This window comes from Leptosomus discolor, chromosome 3 (genome assembly GCF_034619465.1).
Source record: "Leptosomus discolor isolate bLepDis1 chromosome 3, bLepDis1.hap2, whole genome shotgun sequence".
NCBI classification, from domain to species: domain Eukaryota; kingdom Metazoa; phylum Chordata; class Aves; order Leptosomiformes; family Leptosomidae; genus Leptosomus; species Leptosomus discolor.
The window spans coordinates 45,974,345-46,001,512 of record NC_141393.1 but is presented as its reverse complement, the minus strand read 5'-3'; the positions used below and the strand labels follow the sequence as shown (position 1 = coordinate 46,001,512).

The 27,168-nt window shown below is 46.9% G+C and overlaps 1 protein-coding gene across 1 annotated transcript; it reads left to right on the top strand.

The window, feature by feature from the left end:
• Positions 1 to 268: 268 nt before the first annotated feature.
• On the top strand, positions 269 to 26,229 carry PRDM11 (PR/SET domain 11). Its single transcript, XM_009953556.2, has 7 exons — positions 269 to 384; positions 968 to 1,071; positions 1,964 to 2,226; positions 3,215 to 3,282; positions 19,271 to 19,458; positions 22,566 to 23,216; positions 24,065 to 26,229. Exons 1-7 carry the CDS (start codon positions 269 to 271, stop codon positions 26,227 to 26,229), a joined length of 3,555 nt encoding a protein of 1,184 aa, XP_009951858.1.
• Positions 26,230 to 27,168: the final 939 nt, after the last annotated feature.

Below are 27,168 nucleotides of genomic sequence, written 5' to 3'. Positions count from 1 at the left end.
TGTAGAGCATACTTCAGATTCCCCATGCCTTAGGTTGCTCCATGGTGTCTCATGCCCTTTACCTGACCTGCGACTGAACTGCTTTTTCCTCCCCAGTGCGGGAAGTGGTTTCCATCTACATGCACACGTAGGTGCCCTGGTGCATGATGGCAGCTCTTGGTGCAGGGAGGGAGCCTGCTCTGCTGCTGCCTCCTGGCCCGGAGGAGGAAGGTTGTGATTTCCTGGCTGCTCATTTTTCTTCTCCCTTCCTTCATTTTTTTTTCAGAACATGAGTGAAAACTTGAAGGACTGTTTGATCCAGACCCAGGCTTCCTTAGGGGAGATGGTGACGATAAAAACAGAGGCCTGCTCTCCACACAGGGACCAGGAATATGGACAGCCTTGGTATGTGATTGAGCTTCGGTCTGATGTACTTTAGCCACCCTATCTCCACCTCTTCCCCCCCCTCCCCAGCTTAAAGTTGGCTTTGAGGGATATATTTTAACTTCTTAGTCATTAAAACACTCCCTTGTGAGGTCTGCCTTGAGGTCTGTGACAGAGGTGGTCACCTGCTCACGTGCTAGGCACATGTCTACTGTAACTGCCAGTTTGCATCAGGCCTTGCAGTGCTGGCATGTGTTGAGGGTGATGCTTGCCTTTAAGCAGCACGTTTCCCAGGCTGTAGCAGAATGGTGCTGCATCTTTGCTAGTGGGAGTCCCCTCCGCCACTCTCCTGCCCATTGTGGGATGTGCCAAGTGAATGCCATGCATGGAAGTGTTAGAGCTGAAGCCACTACCTGCTGTAGGCTTTAACCTTAGCCATCTCAGGGACCAGCTTTTGGCAGGTTGGATGGCACGTTGAATCATTTCTCTGCTGCAGGTTTGGGGATTAAGAGAGTTGGTCAGGCCCCATTGCCTCTGCCACTCTTTGTGTGCAGTCCCAACGTCTTGGTAGGTTAACATCATCTTTCTGTTGTTCCCTCCCCAGCTCTGGAAGACCGGACCCACAGTCCATGGAAGTGGAGCCCAAGAAACTGAAAGGGAAGCGGGATTTGATCATGACCAAGAGCTTTCAGCAAGTGGATTTCTGGTGTAAGTGTTTTGTGAGTGAGGGAAAAGCAACTTTTTTGTATAGACTTTGGTCTCTCCTAGTTCGTGCCTGCCTGTTTGGGGTGGGAAGCAGGGAAGTAAAAAACAAGGGAGAAATTTGTGTGCTCTTATGAAGAGACTGATGCATTTGATAGGGAAGCTGTTGCACAAAAGCAACCTCTCCATGGGGCTATACAGTGGTAGGGAGATAGGTGGAAAGTGTGCTGGAACCATGAAAGTGCGCATGGGAAAACCCCAAGAGTCTGTAAAACCAAAAGGCTTGAATTCTGAAACTGCAAAGGGAGCATTATGCAGATGACAACTCCTTACCCCTATATTTGGCGTACCTACAGAATACCAAATTGTAGGCCTGAGTCCCTGTCTGGCCACAGGATGGGTGCCTGGGGATGCTGTCTCTCTCCCAAGCACAGAATGAAGGCTGTATGATGAGGGTATTTGTTTTCAGGGATGTTTGTTTTAGTTCCTCTCTGGTGTGTGTGGGATCAAACCTTTCGGCTTGAGGACATTGCTGCTGACCAGGGATGCTAACCCAGCCTCTGTCTCTACAGACGGTGACAGGGCCTTTCCCTGTGCATGTAGCTGTCAGCAGCAGATCTGTGTAGGGCACCAGGGCTCACACAAGCACAGGCGTTAGTTGGGCAGGCGTGGGTTGGGGCAGAGTCCTTGTTGAGAGATGTGTCGTGAAACAAGTGAGCAGTCGGTGAAGCATCTGCATGTGTAGAGGCTGGGCTTTGGGGAAAGGGCTCAGCCGGGCTGGAGGGAGGATGGGGAGCAGGGGTGTGCAGTCCTGAGTGCTGTGCGTCCTATGAGGTGCGTGAGCCTGGACAGGCATCATGTTTGACCAACCTAACCCCTGCTCCCCTCACACCATCAGTCTGCGAGTCCTGCCAGGAGTACTTCGTGGATGAGTGCCCAAACCACGGCCCCCCAGTGTTCGTGTCTGACACCCCAGTGCCTGTTGGCATCCCTGACCGGGCAGCGCTGACCATCCCGCCTGGAATGGAGGTGGTGAAGGAGCCCAATGGGGAGAACGACGTGCGCTGTATGAACGAGGTGATCCCCAAAGGTCACATCTTCGGGCCGTACGAAGGGCAGATCTCTAGCCAGGACAAGTCTGCAGGATTCTTCTCGTGGCTGGTGAGTGATGTGTCTCTCCAGCAAAGTGATGCCTTGGCCATGCAGCTCAGAGCTGGGGAACTCAGGGGCCTGTGGAGTGAGACCTTAGCCATCTTCCCCTTCTCTGAAGATCATCCATTGACCCACATGGGCAGTAGGTGAACATCAACCTGCCATAATTATTAGCAGCTTAAGGGTTTAGATACGTGAAAGGAGACCAGGTGCCATGGCACCCGAGTTCAGTTCACAGCTGTAGGAAACAGAACTTGCTTCTCTCTTCCTTGCTGTATTCTTCCATCCCCACTCAACCTCTAGGGCTCCTCCAGTACTTATTTCTGTTCTGGTCATCATTTTGAAGATAGAGGAAGGACGGTATCTAAACATTGCAGAGCTCCCTCATGGGCCTGCAGCACTCCTTCCCAGCCTGCTTGAGCAGAGCAGGTGGCCCAAGAGGCCAGGAAAGAGGAGATCCAGTCCATCAGGAACTGATCTATGTGCAGACTGCAGCACCAAAACCTGTGGGGTTTTTTCCCATAGTACTACAGGCTTTGGTTAGCCTATGAGATAGAGATGTCACTAGGTCGATGGATATTAATTATTATGAGAAATGAGGTGTGGGACTTGAGTTATAGGTGGGGGAAAGATTGAGAGCTGCTCATATGAAGTGCTGCTCACGCTTTTCTGTCTGTAAAATAAATGTTTGTCTCAGCCCTGTCCTGAAAGGGAAGTTAATCTTTTATATCTCAGGACTGTTTACAATTTTGTCAGCTGCATTTCTGGTTCTGTGTTACAGATATTTGTACGTAGGAAAATGCCTCTTTGTCAGTTCCGAGTAGCCTCCACACACATACCACAGGGCAGCAGCTTGTGGTACTAGGAGAGATGAGATTCACGGCGTAGAGTTTCATGTCCTGACTTAAGGCTAAAACTGAAGCAGTGATTTGAAATGTGTAGACATTCTCCTGTCTGGACCAGCTAATTGACATGCTGCATCTGTTTTCTTCCGCAGATTGTTGATAAGAACAACCGCTACAAATCCATTGATGGGACGGATGAAACCAAAGCAAACTGGATGAGGTGAGTCCAGTTCTCTTCTGCCTTCCCTTTTGGGACTCTGTCTTCCAGACAGAGGTCATCAAACACTCCTTGTTGACTTATGTGACAGAAAAACAAACCAAAATGCTGCAAACCCTTCTGTAGAGGATGTGCTTGTGCTCTTTAAGTATTTATTGTGATAAGAATCCTTTGGAGTCAGATTCAATGAAGGGGACTAAAACAAGAATGTGTGTATGGAAGATGGCTATTTTCTGGAATTAGGACAAATGATAAAGATGATCCTATTTATCCACTCTTACAAACCCTGACACGTCTCACTCCATTTTTTTTTTTTTTTAAATTTTTTTTTTGTTAGTTTGTGTTCAAATATTTGCAAAATGCTTTTCATTATCCCCAAGGTAACTTGATTCTGTTCGGGGTTTTTTGTCCTTTCCCATTTGACAGACATTGAAAGAGGTGCTTTTTTTTTTGTTTTGTTTTCTTTCTGGGCTTCACTTGAAACAATTGTCTGTGGTGGCTGTCATTGGTAGTGTCAGCTTTACTGTGTCAGGAGAAATACGGAGTGAGTTGCTGCAGCTCTGGACTCAGAAATGATGCCTGTGCTTGCACTCCCTCTGCCGGCCCCAGAGCTCAACAAAGCAGAACCCAGATACCAGGTAGAACTGAGCCAGGAGTGGGGCTGGCTCTGGTTTGTTAACTGCAGCCGTGAGGGAACGTGTTTAACCATGATGCAGTGCTTCAAGTATTGCTATACATCTGCAAAATGTAGATCACTCTTGCAGCCTCCTGAGGTGGAGGCAAAGCACTGAAGTGCCTCATACATATGATGAGTCACCAGAATGGGGCATTGCTGCAGAGTGAGGCCTGTCCCATGTTTGGACCAGTCCTGCTTTTCCAGGTGAATTTTGGAAGTGGTTGTTGTCCAGAAGCCATATCATACAAGAGTAAAGCAGCATGGGTATTAACTGGTTTGTTGTCCTGGATGTTTAGGATTTTCACTTATCACTCACTAAGGGAAGAGAGAGCATGAAGCACAGGTAGATGCAATACTGACCTAGCTGGTCAAATCTGGTTGCACCACTTTTGCTCCATTTGAGTCTTCACGTGGATAGCAGCTGCTTTGACACTTATCTTCATTAAATTCAGCAAAGGCTCTCATTTTTCTGCAAGAATTCCAGCCGTTACAGTTGTTCATTACTCGATGAGAGAAAACGCTAGACCTGGGCTGAGGCTGCAGTTGTCACTCCAAAAAGAAGTGGTGGTACAGTGGACAGATAGGTAGGGAGACATATATCTTGAGGTAAAAAATGCGAAGTTCAAAAATCAGAGTGAGATTTTTCTGCTTAGATCTGGATCTTTATGTGATCTGGATGACAGTGAAGCTGGGAGAAAACAGTCTTGGAAAGCAAAAATCCTACGATGAACTCTTCTTCCTACTGCCATGAACATAAGCTTGATGTCTGGGTTTAAATGGGCACTACTCACGGTCCCAGCACTAAAGAACTGAATGTTCTTGTGTAAACTTGAATTTGCCGTGGTTAAGTCTTGAGACCAGTGTGGTCTGGGCCATTCTGAACAGCTACGAAAGGCAAGGCAGTTACAGTTTTGTGGAAAGGGGATGTTTGCAACTCTTCTGGGATAGGGTGTATTAAAGGTCCTGTGCGGGCTGTGCCAGTCTTACTGATCTTTCTGGGTTTACTGTTGAAAATTGCTTCTAGCAGCAGTATTGTACAGAGTCTGACTGACAGTTCAAGGGGAGATAGTGGTCCTCAAAAAGCCTTCGTTTAGTTTGTTAGCAGCTCTCAAACAGAGGTGCACTCAATATCCTGTGCTAGGACATTACCTGTCACAGAGATTACCCACAGAAACTGTACTTCCAGGACGCTGTAGACAGCGCTCTTTTTGTTTTTCAGATGGTGCTCTTTGCCATCACTCACAGATGGAGTGCTTTGCAAAGCAGATCTACTCACCCTCTGGGTAGGTGGGTATGTCATGGGGAGGGCAGCTTGGGCTGACTCCTCTCTCTTCTTGTAGATCTGGCTATTGTTTTTGTTTGACTGCCACAACCGAGTCCATTTTCATGTTCCCACTGAGGACAATGTGTACACTGCAGCACTTGCTGGTTTAAATTCAAGTGACTGTTTACCCTGGGCAGTGGATGACAGGAAGGAGTACAAAGAGTAGCAGATGGCATGGCAATGATAACATCCTCTTGCCCTTTCCTTCCTCAATCAGTCAATCAAGACAAACTCCTGATGCTGGGAGCACGTTCTTCTAAGCTGGCTGCTGGCACAAGAATAATGCACCCTTCATCTCTCTCCAGAGTAATGCGCTGTTGTTTCCAATACTTTATGAAATGCCATGGCTTTGACCTGCAGGGATGTGTGCAAACCTCTTCCTCTGTTTTTATTTTTCTGAGGGCTCAGAGTGACCAATTACCACAGATTGCAGCTAACTGCAAGCGAAATTGGTACTTTCTCGGACACGAGCCATAAACCGCTGCTGATGGGAGTTCTTAGGGCTTCTGAAGGATTGTGCAGAACCAGTCATTGTTCCTGGTTACTTCTGAGGAAATTCTGTTACTTGGTTGTTGGGTACCTCTGGGGGAAAAAAAAAACAGATCTGACCAAAACATAAAAGTAATTCAGAAAGTCCAGGAAACATCCCTCTGCATATGTATCACTTGGTCCAGACTGAGGTGCAGGATAGGAAGTACCAGCAAACCGATGGTGCCTAACTGAATTGTTGGAGTGAAGTGCCTCATGCGTGGGGTTTCCAGGCTAGTTTGGGCATTTACAGTCTGTATCCCTTCTTCCATGTGGGTACCTGAGTTCTCAGGCTTTTGGCACAATTCAAATTCATCCTTTCCCTCAGCTCATGTGAAAAGGCTGGTGCAAGACTGCCTCACTTCTTTCTCCTTTGCCTTTCTCTCTGCCCCCTTTCCCCTCCAGACATAGTAACAAAGAGGTCATGGGGAGCAAGACTGTTCTGTAAGTCTTCCTGTATCTCTTATAATGGAGATGTCTGCGATTTGATCTTCATATGATAATAGAGCTTGGAAGGGAGCTCTGGTCAGGTGCTCCAATGGCCTGCTCAAAGCAGGACCAATTTAGATCAGTTGATCTTTTAAGTACTGAGCTGCTGTTTCAACCTTACAGGACCTTTTAAAAATCAAAAATTTTAAAAAGTCAGGGTTACTGTGTCTGCCCATGGGTTCAGTGGGAGTAAAGCCACCAGCCTATGCACAAGTCATTTTGTTGAACTTCATAAACTGGTCTCTGTTACCTTCCAGCAAGTGGAGCAAATGCTTACCTGTTACAGACTGAAATTTATGCAGAGCAAAGGGATCCTGAAGTACTGCAGGACTGTGATCCCTGTGAAAAAAACTACTTCAGAGCCTTGGGAAAAGTTAGATGTGTGTTTCTTAGAGGCCAGGAAAAGTGGAGTTGGTTATATCTTTGTGGGGTGATCATTAAGTGCCCACTGTTCGCATATTTTACAATGTCACATGTATTTTTAAACAAATAGCTGTACTTCCTTGCACTTTCAGATTGACCTGGGCTGAGGTGTGAATTTGCAGACCCACAGCTGTGGCTCCTCTGGAGCTTGCTAAAACACACACAGTATCCCCAGAAAGTACTTCCAAATATCAGTGACTGATCCTAGGGACATCCTGTGTGCTAGAGGAAATACATGAGGGGAAAAAGATATCTCTGACAGTATACTGTCTGCATTTTTGTAAGGAGATGGTTAATGTGCCTGTTGGGAATGTAACATTAATTGAATTAGTGATTAAAACTGCCCAGAACTCATTACTTTTTGTGTAGTGAGTTCACTGTTGGAATACTTAAGCTATCTTAAATAGTTTTGACCCAAGTCATGCTGGAGGAAATGAGTGTAAACCCCAAAATCTGAACATCCAGCTCTACCACAGGTTGTCCTAAGTGCATTTGATGGGACACCCTGTCTAGGAAGAGTAGAAAGGGCTCTAATTGCCCATCGGTGCGGCTTTGCTGGTGACAGCAAAGAAGAGGGGGTTCAGCAGAGAAGAGGGGGCAGCACAGGTTTCCTGATTCTGCCAGCAGCTCTGGAGGGACTTCTGTTCTGCAAGCTCACCCCTACCCAGGAGCACTTTGCAAAATACTGTTACTCCTTTTCACCAGAGCAGCTTGTCTGTGCAGGTTTGTGGAGGCACTGATGATACTGTGCAGTCCTGGGTACCTTGGAGAATATACATGAAGCCCGGTTTTGCTGAATGTGGTAAAAATCAAACCGTGTATGTTCCCTTGCTCAATGTTCCACATAGCCTTTTCCTCCCTTCTAGTGTTCAGCTGGGAGAACTTTTTTCTTTTAAGTTTGGTTTGTTTGCTGTTTTTTTTTTTTTTCCCTGAGGTCAGTGTAGCAAGTGCTTTGCTGACTCTCCCATCGCTTCATTACCATCTTCCCTAAACACTCCTATCCCTCCATAAATGAAGCTCCACCAAAACTGTGTCTGAAAGATGCATTTACGTTTGTTTCGGTGAAATGCGTCTGTGCACTTAGCTCCCAGCTCTCAGTGTGTGTGGCCTGGATTTGAGCAGCATTTCCTACTGGTTTTCCAGCTTTGATCAAGGTTAACAGCTTCTGACACTTACTCCGATGGAGGGCAGCTGTATTGGTGAGATTCATTAGACAACAGTGTAACAGCACTAAGGAGAATCTAGAACAACATCTGACAAGGGTCACTCTGCCTTTCTGTAGGTTTTCCTTAGTCTGCAGCCTGCAAGCACCTTTCACATAAGTGCATCCCAAACCACCTCTCTCCTGCTGGGCCACGGCAGCGCTGGAAGGCACCCATTTCTGGGGAGGTGCCAGCAGCAGGGCCATCATAAACATGGGGCGAGTGGGAAAAATGCTGAGGCCTTTGCTTGTACCAACTTTTCAGCAAGTGTTTTGGGGTGGCGGAAGTCTGCCTGTGAGAGATAGGGCATTCAGCCAAGATTTTAGGATTAAACGTAATTTTTTGAAAGAGGAGAGTTTATTCCCTTAACATTGTGAAGATACTAATAATAGGTACAACTAACAAAGATGCTAGCATCTTTGGTTTCATTTAGTTTGGCACCAGAAGGAGAAAGAAAAGTAACACATCGGGAAGCAAATAGGTTTTCCCTCCCATGGTGTCACTTCAGAGTTACAGTTGTTAGGTGTCCTAACCATTAAGATGTCTTATCTTTTGTATGTTACATCTTAATATCCTTTTTAAACATTAATTTTCTAGGCTTGTAGTGACAGCTTTTTGGAACAATTTATATTAACACTGAAGTAGTCTACTTCAGATGAGTGTCACGTTCTCCATTGTAACTCTGTGCTGATGTAGATTTCTGAGAACTTCCTTTTAAAATATTGAGAACTATATGATGTGAATGGCAAAAAGGTTGACCCCTTTCAAAAAAATTCCTGACATGCCTGCTTTTTATTGTTTGAAGAAGTGTAAAAGCAGTCTTTTGTCATGTGTAGCACTAGAATAACCATTTTGGCGTTGTACTTTGCTCTGCTGTAATTCAAATCAAGGCATAGACCAAGTTTTCCCAGCAGTTCTGCTCCTCCGTGGCCTCTGATCTCTTCCGTGCTGTTCTGCATGCTTATACACAGGTGTCCCTTGCCCAGGCTGCAGATTATTCGCCTGTCTGCAATCCCACCTTGTTTATGCATGTTCACACAGTCTGGTTTCTCCTTGCCTATTGAATACATCTGCTGCCTTCTGCGTTTTTTTCCCCCAAAATAAAAGCCGTAGTTAGGAGTAATGTTTTCCTTATTTTTAAAGTTTCCTTTGACTGTGGATGTAAAAATTAATGCACACACCCTTTGGACTGCTCGTCCTCAGGATGGCTGCTGCTTCTTCTCAATGGGCTGAGGCTGCGAGTTGTTCATTTGAAGCACCAGAAACTGGGTGCAGGCTCCTGTCAGTGGCAGTGACAGCAAAGCCTAGCCAGGAAAAAGAAGTGGGTGGCCTCATTCCTTTTGAGAACAATAGGAAATAGCAACCATTTCTGGCTGAAACAAGAGCTTGCTGTGAAGTAGAATGCTGGACGTGTGGTACCCCTGGTGCTGAAGAAAAGACTTTTCCTTAGGAAAAGCAAGTTGCAGAAATTGGCTGTGAGTTTAGTTGAAATCTTCTTCCCTTGAAAAAAATCCAATTTGGGGTAGCCTTTGCGTGACATCATGCAAGTTTTAACAGAAAGGGTGGTGTCAAAGTTTCCATTGCATGTTGTGCCAGGCAGAACAGTAAGTTACGTTTTAGACCTCTAAATTTTCTCAAGATCCCATTTTTGAGCAATGCCACCTTAGAAGCTAGTTTATCAACGTGATTGTGAGTTCTCACACTTTTTTCTGTGCACAAACTGCAGCAAGTGATGCAAGGCTATACTGAAATTCTCGTATGTAAGCCAGGGCATCAGATGAAGTGTAAAATTTAATTTTAACTGTAAAGCTGAGGAGGCTCCTTCACACTAGTGTTGCTTGGTGTTTTTTTTCTTAAGCTTGAAAATTGCCTCTTAAAAACAAAACGGCTGCCTTTTCCTGGTGCAGTTGAGGAAAACTGAGAGGTTGTTGCGGGTGGGGGGAGCTGGATCCCACCGAACTCCTCTGCCCCAGTGCTGCACTGGCCAAGTGGTTGGATGCAGGGGCATGCTTTGCGCTGATTTCCTTTTACCCAATTGTGCTTTGTGGGATGTTCAACCCAAGGAACATGGCTGAACGAAAGAGGAAGCCCAAGTTTTCCAAGGAAGAACTGGACATTCTGGTCACGGAGGTGACCCGAAATGAAGCCATGCTGTTTGGGAGGGAGACAATGCGTCTGTCCCATGCTGACAGGGACAAGATCTGGGAAGGCATAGCCAGGCAGATCACATCAGTCAGCCAGGTCCCCAGGTCTGTAAAAGACATTAAACACAGATGGGACGACATGAAGAGAAGGACCAAGGACAAACTGGCATTCATGCAGAGGTCCCTCTCCAGCCCTGGCAGCACGGGGCGGCCCTCGGCCATTGTCCTGACCGCCCACGAGAGAGCCATCGAGTCGACACTGCATTCGTCACGCCAGATGCACGGCTTCCGGAGAGCGGATCTGGACGTGGTTGACAGCCTGTCAACAAGCTGTAAGTATCATTGCCTTAACACCTCTTTGTCTTATTCTTGCATATCTCCGTTTGACACCAGAAGAGCATTGTGTCTTTTCTGAGACACTGGGTTGCCTCTCAAGCCAGGTCCTACTGCCGTGTTTGGTTTCAAGACAGCCTGCTCTGGTGATCATGGGATGTTGAGATGGATTCAGGGAAAGCTGTTTCCAAGTTAAGATTATTATCTATTTAGTCTGTTTCCATACTGTCTTCTAAGGGTAGATGTTGTTCAGATTCTACTTTCTTAATGGGTCGTAAGTCTGAACTAATCCTGCAAGTGAGGGAACATCTGTAGTTGTGCAACTACCTCCAGTCTGTGGAAAAAGTGCTTGTAAAGGACTAGGAGTCTTGCATGCACCCTAATGAAACAGCGATGCTGTCAACCTGAGGATCATGTGCCAGTCACTAATGGATCACTGCATGGTAACCATCTTCCAAGAGGACTGTTGGGGGGGCTCAGTGATCACCGGTGTTTATGCTCTAAGGGCAGGCCATTAATGATTTCTCACTAGTGGTCTGAAGGCTTAGCACAAAAGCTGAAAAAGGTGAATGGAAATGTGAAAAAGGTAGATGATAATGACTCCCTTCTTTACTGCTTTTTAAGAAACTACTGGCCCTGCTTTCTAAGTTAATCTTCTTACACCACAATATCTCAGACACCTTCCAGTGCTGAACCCACAGGTTCAGCTGCTTTTTGCAGGTTCTTTCCCCAGTTGTGTGCATGCGGTTTGCTTGTGTGGAGGTGCAGCTTCTTGGTCTGTGAGCTTCTAGGGATACAGAGGAGAGAAAGAGGGGAACTTCTTGGGAAGTGAGCCAGCTAATGCTTCATGGGTGGCACTGGTCTACCACATTAGGTCTTACCTCATATCTGAAGTGATGTTAGTGGGAAAGCAAGGACAAAAGTCTTCAAGAACCGACAAAGCGGGACTTGGTCATTCTTTGCATCTATCTTGGAAGCCAGTTACACTATTTCAGAGGTAAAATAAATACAGCTTGTGCAAGGAGATAGTGGGCAGTTGCAAGTATCATCTTTTCTTACTCTTGATGTACCTGTGAACTGGCACATCTCTAGATATTTATAGGACTAATGAGAACTTTCCCATGGTGTTTTGCTTTGGTTTTGCATCAAGTATACTTGCCTGATTAATATAGTGTCCTGTTGCTGCTACCCCTGACTGCCTAGTTGGCTTAGTGATGCCAAGCCACATAGTGGTTTTGCTGTACAGACTTTATGACCAGCAAATACTTTGTGCTTTTCTCAGTGCAGAGGATGCAAGAAATTACATGGGAGCAGGGTTTTGGCACGAGGAACTGAATGTGTCAGGATGTTCTGAGACTGGACTAAAGGCCCTCCAAATGTTGGAGTGTTCTAGCTACTAAGAGTTTTGGGGAAGGGGAGTCATTGCTACTGTCTGAAATGGATGTATATTCTAGTAATGAACAATGCTGTGTACAGGATACCATGGAAGCTTGGATTCCTCCTCGGTTGATGGGTTTTGCCCACTCTTCAAGCCTCTTACGGCTAAGCTTGTCACTGAGATGCTAACATTGCAGCACGTGCATGTTGAGTTATGCATCAAGAGCTACAGGCTTGTCTCAACTGGCAGACTGAGGGGAGGGAAAACCACCTTTTCCGTGTGCTTTGAGATACCATGAAACAGAAGTCAGAGTTGTGCGGGATTTCGCATTAATAATTCATGCTTCCTTTTCTGTTTAAGCTGACGAAGACGAAGAGATGCCAGGCACTTCTCAGGAACACCACTTCTCATCGCTGCAGAGGGCCAGTGCAGGAGTCAACCAGCTCTCCGGGCCCTCCTTCCTCTGCACTTCTTCCTCATCAGAGCACTCGGAAGCTACCAGCCAAAGGCAGGAACTGCACCGTCCATCCTCGCGCACCACCTCGTCCTGCAGACCCCCGCACCCCCGCACAAAGAGCCCGTCCCTCTCCAGCTTCGATCGCCAGCTTCTCCATTCCCACACTCAACAAACAGACCTGTTCAGGCAGTTCTGCCAGGAGCTGGTGGCTATTCACAGAGACATGGCAGACAGCATGCATGTCATCAGTCAGAGGATGGCTGACCTCACCAGCCAGGTTGGCCAGATGTGCCAGACCCTGTCGGAAATCCGTGATGGGGTCCAGGCTTTCCATAGGATACAGGGTCCTAGTGTCATGCAGGGGTCTCTTCTGCAAGCAGCTTGCTCAAAACAGCTCCCTGAGCGCAGTGCAGAGTCGAACCAAAACCCCCCAAAACAGACTCCTCCTGCACGGACTACCAGGTCACGAAAGAGAAAACACCATTTTTAATCTGCTTCATACAAAGTAAAGAAGAGTGCCCCTTCCTGAGCTGCTGCATGCTCACATAGCCTCTCCATCCATATCAGTACTCTCTGAGGAAGGTCAACAGCCACCCCAATCTGTCTACCCCCTTGCTAGCTAACAGAGCAGTGTGAATTATGGCAGCTGGCCTACTAAGAGGAATCTCAAATCCTGTAGAGCCTGAGAAGCAGGACATCTTCTGTAGAGCTTGAGAAGCAGGACATCTTCTGTCCGTAGAGATTAGGAGTTTTCACTGGCTTCCCCATGCTTTGAATGCTCTATAAGCAAAGAGATGCAATAGGAATCATTATCTTGATCTCTTCTTGTGCCTGTGAAATACTGTTTACTGAGACAGCATACTGCAGAGCTCCCTTTGCAATCAACCCACAATTACCCTACTACTGCCTTCCCATCATCTTCCTGGAAATTAGTATGTGCACTGTGCAGAGATACGTCCTTGTGGCTCTAAAGACTCTTATCACTCGTTATTTTTATCTTGTGTTCAGCAATAATGGGCAATCCAGGGCTTACTGTGACTTACGCACAGGTTTGGGGAGAGGGATGTAAAAGCAGAGCTTATGCAGGGAAGGGAAGAAGGCACGATGCTGAGGAGGGTTCTGAGCACTGTGTGGTTTTAGACTGCTGAGGACTGCTATGGCATGTGCTAGCAAAGAGGTTAATCTTTACCTACTCCAGTCTGAAACCCCTACCTACCTTTCACAATTGCAGTTAAAATACAATTATTTTATAACACAACAACATTTAAAAAGAGTCATATCATATTATTTTCTTGTATGTTATAGTCTTCAGTTTTGAACCACCTCACCCTCTTCAAAATATGAAAGACTGCACAGAAACAAGGAAAGATACAGGTCCTGCTTCTCACCTCAGAACAGTTTCATTTTGCATCACTGTAATTGTCAACTTCAGTCCGGTTACTTTGCACTTAGCATTTAGGGTGGGATCTGTACTGTGTTCACCTATCGTGAAGAGTTTACAATCTAAATTCACAGCTATGTAGGTTAAAATCCTAGACATGTTGGTCTTGTACTGCTTTCTTTCCCCATACGGATGCAAGAATGAACTGTGTTACAAGATCAAAATTGCTTTAGTGCTGCATGAGGTTCCCATGTACAGCCCCGATTCTGAAATTAGACTTTAATAATGTCATCTCAGGTTGTGATAACATGTGGCAGCTTTTTTACAACATGTCTGTCTTCTTGATTTGAACATCTGCACATGCCATGCTACCTCCATCTCTGGAAAAATCTGGACCATTATGATATGCTTCGGCAGGGAAAAGGGCCAAGGTGTTACCCACGTGCAGTTAGCACACTGCAGCTCTCCAGGTGGTCCTATTGTATGTGGAGGTGGGTTGCGGGAAACTAGTCAAGATAGTATGAGTGTGCATCATCATGCCATGTCTTGGCTACAGACTTGGCCAAAAAGTTGTATAAACTTCAGCGGGAATTGGACATAGGCAGTGCAGTATAGCAGAAGGATGGCTTGCTTTATGTGTTATTGAAGGATCTTCTTTAATCTGTCTGGCCTGTCCTTGGAAAGTACAGTGCACTAGCTTCTCTTCTGGAAAATTCACTCTGTCTGCTGTGTCAGGCATTCCTGACGTGCTTTTCCTGTTTTCTTTTTAATTGTTCTGTAATTCTAATTCAAGTAATTTATTTTTAGCGATGTGGTAAAAGGCACTTGCTCAAGGAAGTAGAGGTCTGTCAAGGAGAAAAAACTCGTTTCTGAGGAATGACCCATGCTGGTTTCATGCAGAGGATATTCCTCATAGTGCTGGTGCCAGACCAGGGCAGTGCTCACTGACCTTCCTCTGGGGATGTCATTTTACTTCTGTTGTAACATTTGTATTCTGTAAAGGGTCAGTCTCCCTTCTGTTGAAGGGAAGATTGGGAAATCTAATAGAAGTGGATCTAATTTATGAATCACAGAGAACTGAAAAAATGGTGATACGTTTTAAAGGCTGAGTCAATATAGTGCTGCTGCTATATATTAGAAGTATTTTATTTTTTTATAATATTTGATCCCTACTGATGTTCTCCCATGGATATACTGATAGGATTAGCTCCTCTGATGTTGTCCAGGGGGAGCCCTTCCGGGAACCCTCAGGTCTGCAGAGGAGGAGACTCCTGCAGGTGCTGGGCACTGGAGGGAGTTGGCATCATTGTTGCCATCAGTTTGCCCACCCAGACGCGTTCAGAGAGGGATCCTGGTGCAGGATGCACAGCTTTCAATGCAAACCCCCAAAGGCTGGGCTCTGGTCAGGAGAGAGGACCTTGTACTATAAATACCTGATGTCTCCCCTAGTTTCCTCTGGGGATTATTACAGATTGGCCCTGATCTGGGGACATGTCTCCTGCCCTGTGTAGACCCCTCGGTGGAGTGGCTTTTCTGTACTGGCTCGCAAAGGATACTTCCTCCTGCATCCATCGTGTTAACTGGCTGTTGAAGTAAGTGCCTGTGTCAAAGCAAACTGCTGTGCTTAACCCCAGTATCTCCATGTCTTGTATATGCTGAAAAAGTTCTCTCTTTAAGAAAATATTTTTGTTAAGAATGCAATAAATGTAGAACACTTTTAACACAGCTGCTGTTGAGTCATTTCTTTCTCTCATACAGTTTTTGCCTGAACTGGTAGCAAGCTTGTCACAGGTGCTGGGTCTCCTGAAGGCACTCTGTGTCAGAGAGCTGAGGTAGGGTTTGCGGGTATGTCACCCCATGGTGTCTGTTGGGGCTGGCGGCAGCTCTCTTGTGCAGGATCACCTGCCCTGGCTCTGCACCTGCTGTTCATTTGGGAAATGCCAGTGGCATTTTCCCTGTGATGCTTTGCCCTGCCAGGGCATCAGCAGAGCAGCCCTGGGGCCAGATGGAGGGTGAGCAATGAAGGGGCCAGTGGGCAGAGGGCAGGCACAGGGCAAATCCTGGGGAGTGGGGGGGCAGAAGCCTGAGCCTCCCTCCAGCTGCAGGGCTCTCCTTCCTTGCTGTCCTTCCTGGCTGCTCCCTTCCCCTTGTGGGGAGAAATGATCCCAGCTGCCAGAAACTACCTTGATGTTTTTCTGCGCATGCTCACTGGGCAATCCCAAAACTTGGCAGCTTGGTGTCCTTAGTGGGCTGTGGCTTAAAGTAAGGGAGACGAGGGTGGTTTTTTGCTGCTAGCTAGAAAGGCTATGGGAAAGGTGGCCCTGCGGAGCAAGGAGCTGTGCCTTCAACAGCCATGGGGTTGATCCAAGCCCCAATAGCTACAAATGGGTAATAAATGGTCTCCATTGGTGCACTGGCTGGTCCTGAGTAGCCTGGGCAGAATCTGTGGTCTTCTTGAGCCTGGCTTATCCCAGGGACTAAGCAGGACGTGAAATGACGTATTTGCAGCCAGTGGCAATGCCTGTCTGCAGAAACAGGAGCAGCTCTGTGTGGCTGGGTCTGTCCCAACAGCATTCCCATCCCTGCTCTTCCTCTGGGGATCATGGTCCCTTGGGAAACCTGCTATGTGAGCGGGGTCATGCCTGTCTGCGCACAGAACTTGGGTCAGCCTAGCCATGCCTGTCCTGGGCATCTAAACCAAGGTAGCCTTCTTGCCTCAATTCAGCTTGAGCGTTTGGCATCAGGAGGGGGACTGGGCACTTTCCAGCCTTTGCAGGAAGGGTTGCTCAGGACATGAGTGCTTCAGCCTCAGGAAGGTATGTCAATGAAGGCAGATGGGTACAGTCTCTCCTCTCCTCAGCAGGCAGCTTGTGCCCCTGCCTCGCCAAGCAGGCTGCTGTTTTGTGGAGCGACTTCCCCTGTGCCTGGGAAATTGCCTGCCTCTAACCCGTGGTGTACAGCAGCATGAGTTGTCTTGGACTGACAGGTGGAATTTGGAGTTTCAGGCAATGCTTTGTAACCTGTGTCAGTTCTGCCCCTGGAGTCGCTTTTGCTGGAGCCGGGGCTGAGCAGCGCTTGTTCAAAAGCGGTTTATTTATGTGGGCTATCTCATCCCAATTTACATTACTTCAGGGAAGTATCACAAATTTAAAGCTCCCTCTCAGAGCATAAGCCGGTTACTAACTGCCAGTAGCTGTGAAGAAACATGTTGTGACTAGATTATTCCACCACTGTGTTAAGGGCTTTTTTCATACTTCCTGGTGAAATTGTCAGCACTGGTCACTGCAGGATACTGGGTGGGAGTGGGCGGTTGGGCAGCATGCTGCAGGGCTGCAGCAGTCTGCATGCTGGGTGGGAGTGGGCAGCTGGGCATCGTGATGCAGGGCTGCAGCCCTCCTGCACCTTGCACCCTCCTGCCTGTGCTGTCCTTCCAGCTCCTCACTGCTGCAGGAGCAGCAGGAGCTGCAGGACTCGGATAGCAGAGCTGAAGGACGCTCTCGGGAAGAAACTTGGAGGGGTTTAGAGACAGGAGAAGCACAAACAGGAGAAGCATGCTCATGCTTAATAAAATACTTGGTAATAAAAGTGAGCCGTGGTGGGAACAGTTAACCAGGCTCTCACCTTCCCACATGAAGTTGTGGTTTAGAGAATTTTCTAAATCTCACTGTCAAATGCAGTTTGCTGGGAATGCACCAGCCTGACCTGCCACTGCCCTGAGAATTCCTGTGCCACTGGCTGTGGGGATGTGGGTCCTGTATGTTGTATTAAGGAGCTGTAAGCTCCTTTGCAGATAATCAGGGTCCTTCGCAGGGGCAGCCTGATCTTGTCATTGCTCTGGGAAGCATCCTGGCATTTTGCTTGGACTGGGGAGAGCATCCACTAGGATGTCCCATGCTGTAGGGCATCAGATGGACCACAGCACTGTTGCTGCATCTCAAGGCTTGTGTAGCGCACAGCCATCTGAATGCCTGATGCATCTTTTGTGGAGTGATCACTGACACCGAGAACTGCCAGCCTGGCAGTGCTAGCTGTGTGCCCTGGCATGACCTCCTTCCCACTGCACTGGTCCAGGCAACCGTTCCTTCTCAACTGCACAAATGTGGTTTAAAAGTTCCCTCATTTTGTGATCAAAAATAAAATAAGAGTTAACAAAAGCCAATATTCAGCTAAGTTTGGCAGTGCCAGAGCCCTGAGCCGCTGTTTAAACAATTACTGAAGATTGCAGAGCATCCTGGGTAGCACACATTAGGAAAAATACAGCTGATTGCAGGCACATGCACAGTAGCTTAACGTTAAAACCAGAATCACTGGAGCCCCGGGCAGTCTGAGACACTGCAGACTTGTTTTCTGTGTTTTGTGGGAAGTTTCACCAAGTTTGTGACCTCGTCTGTGTGGGTTGGTGTGATCACGTGCAGGTTGGCTTGTGTCTTTGTCTGTGCATGCACATGGCCGGAGAAGGGAAGAGCGTTCAAGGAAAAATTGACAGATTTCTTAAGCCAGAGAAATACCTGTGAGCTATAAGGGAACATTTAGGCGAGGACTAGTAGCAGCAGATGTCAGAGGAGCCATTTGCCGCTCACCTTCATTAGTGTTACTGCAACAGAGAGTGCTGAATAATAGAGGCAAATGGCATAAGAGAAGAAAAAGCTTTTAGCTGTGAACCATTCAGATCTGCTTTTGGGTCTTTGCGTACCACGACAGATTCTTCTTCTGGTCCTGCATGGGTGTTACAGGCTCTTGTTGGCAGCAGCTGGAACCGGTATTACCAAGCCTTTTTCATGACCTCTGGCAAGAACATGAGGAGTGTGAGAGCAAATAGTATGATTCTAGCTGTAGAACTCTGTCTTACCAAGTTGCACAGAGGGCCAGTTTCTTGAAGTGGGAAATAGTACATTTCTGATGAACTGAAATTTAGCTGGTTTAAATAAGGAAAATAAATCACATGCCCATAAAGTGATTTTTCTGTCAGCACTGCCAGGAGATCCGCACGTGATACTGGGTTTTCCTGGGACTTGCAGGACTGTTTGTATTTTTATGTCACATCCCGCTTAATGCCCAACTGCAAAACTTCCAGTACTGGCATGTCTTTGATTTCCTTTTCGACTGTCAGCGAATATCCCTGCACACATATTTCTGTCCTGAGTATCTCAAGTCTACTGGTCTGAAAGGAGAGAAGCAAGGACATCTGTATCTACTAAAAAGGAAGACAGTGTTTTGGGGAAAGAGACAGGCAGAGGGACCCTGCCGTGTTCTGGACATTCCTGAGAGCAAGGGAGGAGGCTCTGGGATGTGAAGTGGTGGGGGGGAGTCCAGAAGTCCTTGTTTCCATCACTGGGCAAAGGTATTTCTGCCTGTGAGAGTCTGTGTCACTCTTACTGGCAGAGATACTCCTTCAGGTTGGATGTACATTGTTGTCATCCCTTCCCCAGCAGAAATGGACCCACTGGCTTAGTGTTCCCTGGGTGTCTATGCTCATTGTGCTGTATCTCTGGTGATTTGCACACCATTCCTTAGAACTCCATGCTTTCCAGTCTGGCTGTGTTGATGGCTCTCTCTGAAGGTCATTCTGGCTTCATCGTGATTGTCATTCTGGTGCAAGGGGGGGGCACAGGAGAGAAGTTTGTTCTTCACAGCTGCTCTATCACCTTGCCCTCAGGTATGTGATCATCTCCCGGGAGGAGAGAGAGCAGAACCTGATGGCTTTCCAGCACAGTGAGAGGATTTACTTCCGTGCCTGCCGTGACATCCGCCCTGGAGAGAAGCTGCGGGTCTGGTACAGTGAGGATTACATGAAGCGGCTGCATACTATGTCCCAGGAGACCATCAACAGAAATCTCACAAGCGGTGAGTCCCCTCCCTTTCCACCTTCTTCCCCAATCCCCTTGGGCTGCCACAGTTGTTGGACCGAGTGCTGTGGATGAAGTAGGTGATGCACTGGATGTGCGAGGAAAGATGCATTTCTTAAAGCAAAGCACCTCTGGGTGAGAGCTGTGTGTGGCATGGGTGGATGAGAAGAGTAATAGAACCACTGTCATGGAGATCATGAAAGAAAGATTTGTGCTGTGTTGTGTCACGTGTCGTGTTGTGTCGTGTCATGTGTTGTGTTGTGTCATGTGTGTGCTGCAAGGGCCTGGTGCAAAGCCCAGGGATCACAGAGCTCCTCTGTGACAAGACTTTCTGGCCTGAAGATTGCCGAGCTGATGGTCCAGCAGACAGGCAGTAGGTTTGACTTCTGAACATGCTGGTTTTTCTGGCTCCTGTGAGCAGCCTGTTTGAGGAAGCTCCAGCTGGTTTTGTGTGCATATGAAAGAGATTTCCTTAGTGTGTTTGTATGTCCATTTTCCTCGCTTAATTTATCTCCTCTTTCTTCAGAAAGATAATTTGGGATCAGCGCGACATCAGCTAGAGACTCCTTAGTCTCACAACCTTAGAGTGTGTGTACAACGTACAGGAGGCTGTGTACTTGTCAGACTGATTCTTCCCTGGATAAAAATTATTATCCTAAGAGTAGCCATGTTGGAATAAACCCAGCAGTCCTTTAAGGTCAGGGTAATGTCAGCAATACAAGAAGCTTTAGAGGAAGGCAAAAAAATTCTTAATGCATCTGTTCACTTATACAATGTTGAGACCTGGAGTTAATTAAGGGCATTTCTTTCTAGGCCTAGCCACAGAATGGCGGGGCCTCAGAGCGGCAGCCACACTAAATATAACTTTCTAATTAAGGTTCCCATGTATTTTATTATACAGCTGCTATTGCTGCCTTGACTTGGTAAAAGGTGTCTCCTCTTTAATCATGGGATGGACAAGATGTCCTGAAAAAGCCGGTTATCCTCCATCACCTTGGAGTTACTGTGCACTGCAGTGTTACCTCTTGATGGCTGTACTTGGGCAATTCCCACTTCTGAATTAACATCAGTATGAATGTGCTTTTTTATGTTGATGAACATCACTGAGTGATTAGGTACAGGCTGCAGTGATTTTGCCACATCCCGTGTACACATTAGTTGCCCAGATGGTTTAGTACTTTCTGAAAGTACATCAAGAGAGACTGTGCCCTTGGAGCAGCTGCTCTGGAGGGACACCAAGACCACAAGTGATTGCCCCACCATACAGACATGCCTTTAGTCATGGTTTGTCATGGTTTGTGTGAGCTGAAATGGTAACTCACAGCCTGCCCTGTGCTGCGAGTGCGGTGAAGATCCACCTCTGCGCTTCTCAGGACCCACCATAGCCTACCACATATGCAGGTAGAAACCCACGTGGCTGCGGAGACCATCCTAGAAACCCCCCAATGTCTTGATGAGCTCACCCTGCAGTGAGCTGGGCTCAGCCTGTGTTCACAAAAGAAGCACAGAGACATCGTTAAAACAGAGCATCTCTTGGGCTGTTGCTGGGCTTGTGAAAGACATTGCAGCCTCAGCTGGGAGGGCACTGGGAGGTGGTCAGGGAGCAGCACCAAAATCTATTGAGTCACTTTCTATTTAAAAGATTTCAAATCCCCTGCAGATGAGCCTGTGGAGTGAAGTGGCACGCTTTATTAACTCGCAGAAAAAGAACATGGTTACCAGGTTTTGTTTCTGTCAGTAGTCTCTGACCCACCTCATCAATGGAGTTGAGACCAATAAAATGAGGGATCGTCTTGTGATTTCTAGCTTTTCCATAGGGCTGAACCACTTGGTTGGTTGGGGGAAAAAATCACAGAGAAAAAAGAAGAATCTGGTCTCTAAATCCCTGGCTCTGCCAGTGGTCATTACAGTCGGTAACAGGGGAAATACTAGGGCAGAGACTCAAAGCTTTGCCTGTAGAAGTTCTCATCAATGTGTTGAAAATGAGATCTATTGTTACAGCTTCACTCAAGAAGTGGCTGGGTTTGTCAGCCAGCACCCAAACCCAGTGCAAAATCCCTGCCATTTGGGCCAGCCCTTTTTACAGTGCCTTACTCTAACTGTTTTGAGTCTTGCATCTTTTCTGCATTCTTAGCATTGCTCTCCTTAGAGAGGGAATGGTAGCTTTTGCTCCGTAACTCTTTATGAAAGCATGAATACAATTTAAAAGCAAACAAAACCAAAAATCAGCATAAAGCAGCGTCTTGTTTGGGAAGCCATCAATGCTTGAAGTTATTTACAAGATAGAAGAATGATGGAAATTGAACCAAACCTATCGTCTTTTGAATTTCCAGGTAAGGAAATCTGGCTATTCCCTTTATTTTAAGCAAATAATAATTTGTATGAGGTTGCTTTTATTATTGATTTTTTTTTTAAATCACTGAATGGCCACACTCTTAGACTCTACCAGGACAAGCTAGATGTCCCATCCTTGGAGGGCATTCACCTGTTATAGCTCAGTTGACAATGAGTACCTTGGGGTTTAAGAGTGCAAGTTATTTTTACTCCTTTACCTTTGCATTTCTGGAGCAGCCTCCAAACTGAAAGAGAGTAAAGGGGCTTGCAAATGTTGTGCGGTGGCACGCACAGATGCTGGGGTTATCATGAAACGGTCCGAATCTCTTGCTGCACTGCTGTACACTTGATACCTTTTACCAAGTCAAAACAGACACAGGTCTTCCAGCCAGCCAAAACGGCGCTTGGGCTCTGGGTGTTCCGTTCCACCATGACCAGTCATTCACCTCATAGTCTCCTTCTAGTGCAGGTTGGTTGTACCTTTAGGTTAAACAAACTGCCTGTAGTTTCTCTTCTCTTTAAAGTATGTGGGTCCTACTCTGCTGTGGCTACCCAGGACTGTCTCTGTTTTTGCAGACGTACCCATTAGCGGGGCTCCTCCTCTCGCGAGCCTCGGTTTCCACTGAGTTGTGTCAGTTCCCTGGTTTGTAACGCAACATGCAGACCTGCAGGGATTCAGCCTGCGTTTTTGTTCTTTTTCGTTTGAGTTTTAGATTGAGGGATGTTGCTCGGTTCCCAGTGATAATCCCCACCCCTCATTTTCCTTTCCAGGAGACAAAAAGTTGCAGAGGGAAAAGTCAGAAAAGAATGTGGAAATTCAAGAGGACGTGAGGGGGCCACTGCAGCTCGCCACCTTAAAGCAAGGGAAGAGCCCCTACAAGCGCAGTTGTGACGAAGGGGAATCTCACCCCCAAACCAAGAAAAAAAAGATTGACCTCATCTTCAAAGACGTCCTGGAGGCTTCCTTGGAGTCTGCCAAATTTGAAGAGAATCAGCTAGCACCGAGTACGCCACTTTCCATCAGAAAAGCTTCTAAATACCAGGCTGAAGACATCTTTGAGAGGTGTGGCAGTGCCATGCAACATGGCTCCCTGAACCTCAGCAGAAACCGGAGCGAGGGGGAATGGAAGGTCCCCCATGGTTCCTCTTTCAGCTCAGCCAAAGAGGTGGGCATCCTTGAAGATGAGGAAGAAGAGCCCCTGTCACTCACAGCAGACAGCCCGACTGAGCTGTCACTGGCCTCTGCACAAGGCAACTCCCACGAAATCCCCACCACCTCCTTCTGCCCCAACTGCATCCGGCTGAAGAAGAAGATCCGGGAGCTGCAGGCCGAGTTAGACATGCTGAGATCTGGGAAGTTACCCGAGCCACCCGTGCTACCGCCCCAGGTACCCGAGCTCCAAGAGTTCTCAGATCCCACAGGTAAGCCTTGCCAAGTAACAGCGTTCTCCAAACCCTGCCTAAGGAGAGTAGTGAGATGCCTGTGTGCTGTGTACTCATCTAAAGCATTTTACTCTGAGTATTCAGGTGAATACGTGGTTCCATGGAAGGTTCGTTGTCAGGTTTTGTGACTGGGTGGGCCAGGAGCTGACTCAGCTGTGGGCACAGTGGAAAACACTGTCTGGGAAAGACTCTGTATGACAACTTGCTCTATCTGTTGCCGTTGTAATCAATAATGCACTGCCAATAAAAAAGACATTCCATTGCAGACAGTTTGTTTGCTGTATTTTTGATGCATTCTCTTTCAGCGGAAGCCCCTCCGCAGTGCCTCACATGCTACCAAGGAAGTCTGAATGACTCTGGTAATGCTGAAATGTGCGCTCTTTGTGTATGAAATGACGTCCCGCTGTGTCCCTTGTTGGAAGGCCCTCTATGTTTCCTCCACTGCCTTAACACAACCATGTGTTCCTTTCTGAAGATACGTTTTGTTTCCTCCAGGAACGTACTGTCGAGCAGCCAGGAGCCTTCACCAAAGGGAATATTTGGGTCACAAGTATTGTGCAAGTGGCGAGAATGTAGTGTCCTTTCTTGCTGTCCATTGTGGCATGTTGGAGACAAAATCTGTATGCAGAAACATTGATTTATTTTCCCTTCCCAGCCATGATTCAAATTCTACCCATAGTGACCCATTCTACCCCTACATTGTGGACAGGAGAGGGCAGGTTGTGTCCAGCTCATCAGGCAATGCTCTGCTGTCACCAGGGTCCTTCTCTAGCTCAGCAGCCTTGCAAATACCGTATTTTTTTCTTTTTTTTTTTTTTTCCTTACAGCTTCAGAAAGTATCATCTCTGTTCCCACCATCATGGAGGATGATGACCAAGAGGTGGATTCTGCTGATGAATCAGTTTCCAATGACATGATTGCTGCTACAGATGAGCCTTCCAAAATGTCTTCTGCAACGGGCCGGAGGATAAGGCGGTTCAAGCAAGAGTGGCTTAAAAAGTTTTGGTTTCTGCGGTACTCCCCGACATTGAATGAAATGTGGTGCCATGTCTGTAGGCAGTATACAGTGCAATCCTCTCGGACTTCAGCCTTCATCATTGGCTCAAAGCAGTTCAAGATACACACGATAAAGCTTCACAGCCAGAGCAACCTCCACAAGAAGTGCCTGCAGCTTTACAAGCTCAGGATGCACCCAGAGAAGACAGAAGAGATGTGCCGAAATATGACGCTGCTCTTCAATACAGCCTACCACTTGGCCCTGGAGGGCAGACCCTACTATGACTTTCGGCCTCTGGCAGAACTACTGAGAAAGTGTGAACTCAAGGTGGTCGATCAATACATGAATGAGGGAGACTGCCAAATCTTAATCCACCATATTGCCCGGGCTCTTCGAGAGGACCTGGTCGAACGCATCCGACAGTCTCCCTTCCTCAGCATCATTCTGGACGGGCAGAGCGATGACTTGCTTGCAGACACAGTTGCAGTTTATGTGCAGTACACAAGCAGCGATGGGCCTCCGGCCACCGAATTCCTGTCTCTTCAGGAACTGGGCTTTTCTACAACAGACAGTTACCTGCAAGCGTTAGACAGGGCTTTTTCCAGCCTGGGAATACGATTGCAGGATGAAAAGCCAACTATTGGCTTGGGAGTCGATGGTGCTAACATTACTGCCAGCCTGAGAGCCAACTTGTTCATGACAATCAGAAAGACCTTGCCCTGGCTTCTCTGCCTGCCCTTTATGGTGCACAGGCCCCACTTGGAAATTTTGGATGCAATTAGTGGGAAGGAACTGCCGTGCCTGGAGGAGCTAGAAAACAATTTGAAGCAACTGCTCAGTTTCTATCGTTACTCTCCTCGACTCATGTGTGAGTTGAGGGTCACTGCTGCCACTCTGTGTGAGGAGACCGAGTTCTTGGGGGACATTCGAGCAGTGAAGTGGATCATTGGGGAGCAGAATGTGCTCAACGCTCTAATCAAGGATTACCTTGAGGTTGTGGCCCATCTCAAAGATGTCAGCGGCCAGACCCAAAGGGCAGATGCTTCTGCCATTGCCTTGGCCCTCCTGCAGTTCCTGATGGACTACCAGTCAATTAAACTCATCTACTTCCTGCTGGATGTGATTGCTGTGCTTTCGCGCCTCGCCTACGTCTTCCAAGGGGAGTACCTTCTTGTGTCACAGGTGGACGATAAAATAGAGGAGGCCATCCAGGAGATCAGCCGGCTAGCAGACTCGCCTGGGGAGTACTTGCAGGAGTTTGAGGAAAACTTCCGTGAAAGCTTTAATGGCATTGCTGTGAAAAACCTACGGGTGGCTGAAGCCAAATTCCAGTCGATAAGAGAAAAGATCTGCCAGAAGACCCAGGTGATCCTAGCCCAAAGGTTTGATTCCCGTAGCCGGACATTTGTGAAGGCCTGTCAGGTATTTGACCTTGCAGCTTGGCCCAGAAGCACTGATGAGCTCATGAGCTATGGGAAGGAGGATATGGTACAAATATTTGAACACCTGGAGACTGTCCCATCATTTTCCAGAGAGGTTTGCAGAGAGGGGATGGACACCCGAGGGAGTCTGCTGATGGAATGGCGAGAACTCAAGGTGGATTATTATACCAAAAACGGTTTTAAAGACTTGCTCAGTCACATTTGTAAATACAAACAGAGATTCCCCCTCTTAAATAAAATAGTTCAGATCCTCAAAGTCCTTCCCACCTCATCAGCCTGCTGTGAGAAGGGGCGCAATGCCCTGCAGAGAGTGCGCAAAAACAACCGCTCTCGGCTAACGCTGGAGCAGCTCAGTGATCTTTTGACAATTGCTGTCAACGGGCCACCCATTGCCAACTTCGATTGCAAAAGGGCACTAGATAGTTGGTTCGAGGAAAAGTCGGGCAATAGTTATGCGCTGTCAGCTGAAATGCTGAGCAGGATGTCATCTCTTGATCAGAAGCCGATGTTGCAGAGCATGGACCATGGCTCTGAGTTTTACCCCGATATTTAGGAAGGAATGCCTCAGATCAGAAAGCTGTTGAATAATTTTTTTAATCTATACTCTCAACTTTGATATATTATATAAAATATATATATTATATATATTAAGAAAAAACCCACACTGAAAATTTAAAAGTTAAGACGATGTGCGTCTGATAGAAGCTAAGCAGAATTTTAAAGATTGAGACAATGTTTAGACATTTACTGGTGTCTCCAACCATGGCAGCTGCAGTGTAGGTGGCAACATTTCATTCTTTAGAAGCATGTGCTGGGGCCATACTCTATATGTTCAAACCTAATGATCTATAAGCTAGACGATGGGTCTTTGTCAGCCTCATCCTCCCAGCGATTTCCCTTGTATGTGTGTTGTCGGTTTGTTGTGTTGCTTTTTGTGTTGTTTTGTTTTGGGGTTGGTTGGTTGGCTTTCTTCTGCTTGGTTTTAATTTCTGCCTCTCTTTCTGTTGTTCAGTTATTGAGCCATTTGAGCCTTTTGTTGACGACCGTCAGATTTCTGATTTCCAACAGAGCATCCTGTGCGTTTATGTTGCCCCCAGCTCTCCGCCTCCACCCAGTTCTCTTTGCTCAAGTGGGAGCTTCCTTCACTCACAGAGATTACTGGCAGGAGGGAAAGGCTGGGGGCATGATTTTGGGTTTTTCTTCTTATTTACAAACAAATGCCTCCACTAAACTGTGATGCCCCTTTCTCAGTTCTCCCTGCTTTTGGGGTGTAGAGTAAGACTTGGCTTTCAGCTCTTTTTATGATAACCGTAGTACCTGTCTATCATACATATATTATAACATGATGTCATGTGCAGACTATAAAATAGCAAAATAGAGAAGGCAGGGGGAAATTTTTGCATTTATATTTTTATATTGTAGGAGATAAATATATATATATATATATATATACACAACTATTCATTCAAAACCAGGGCTGCTGTGGAAGCTA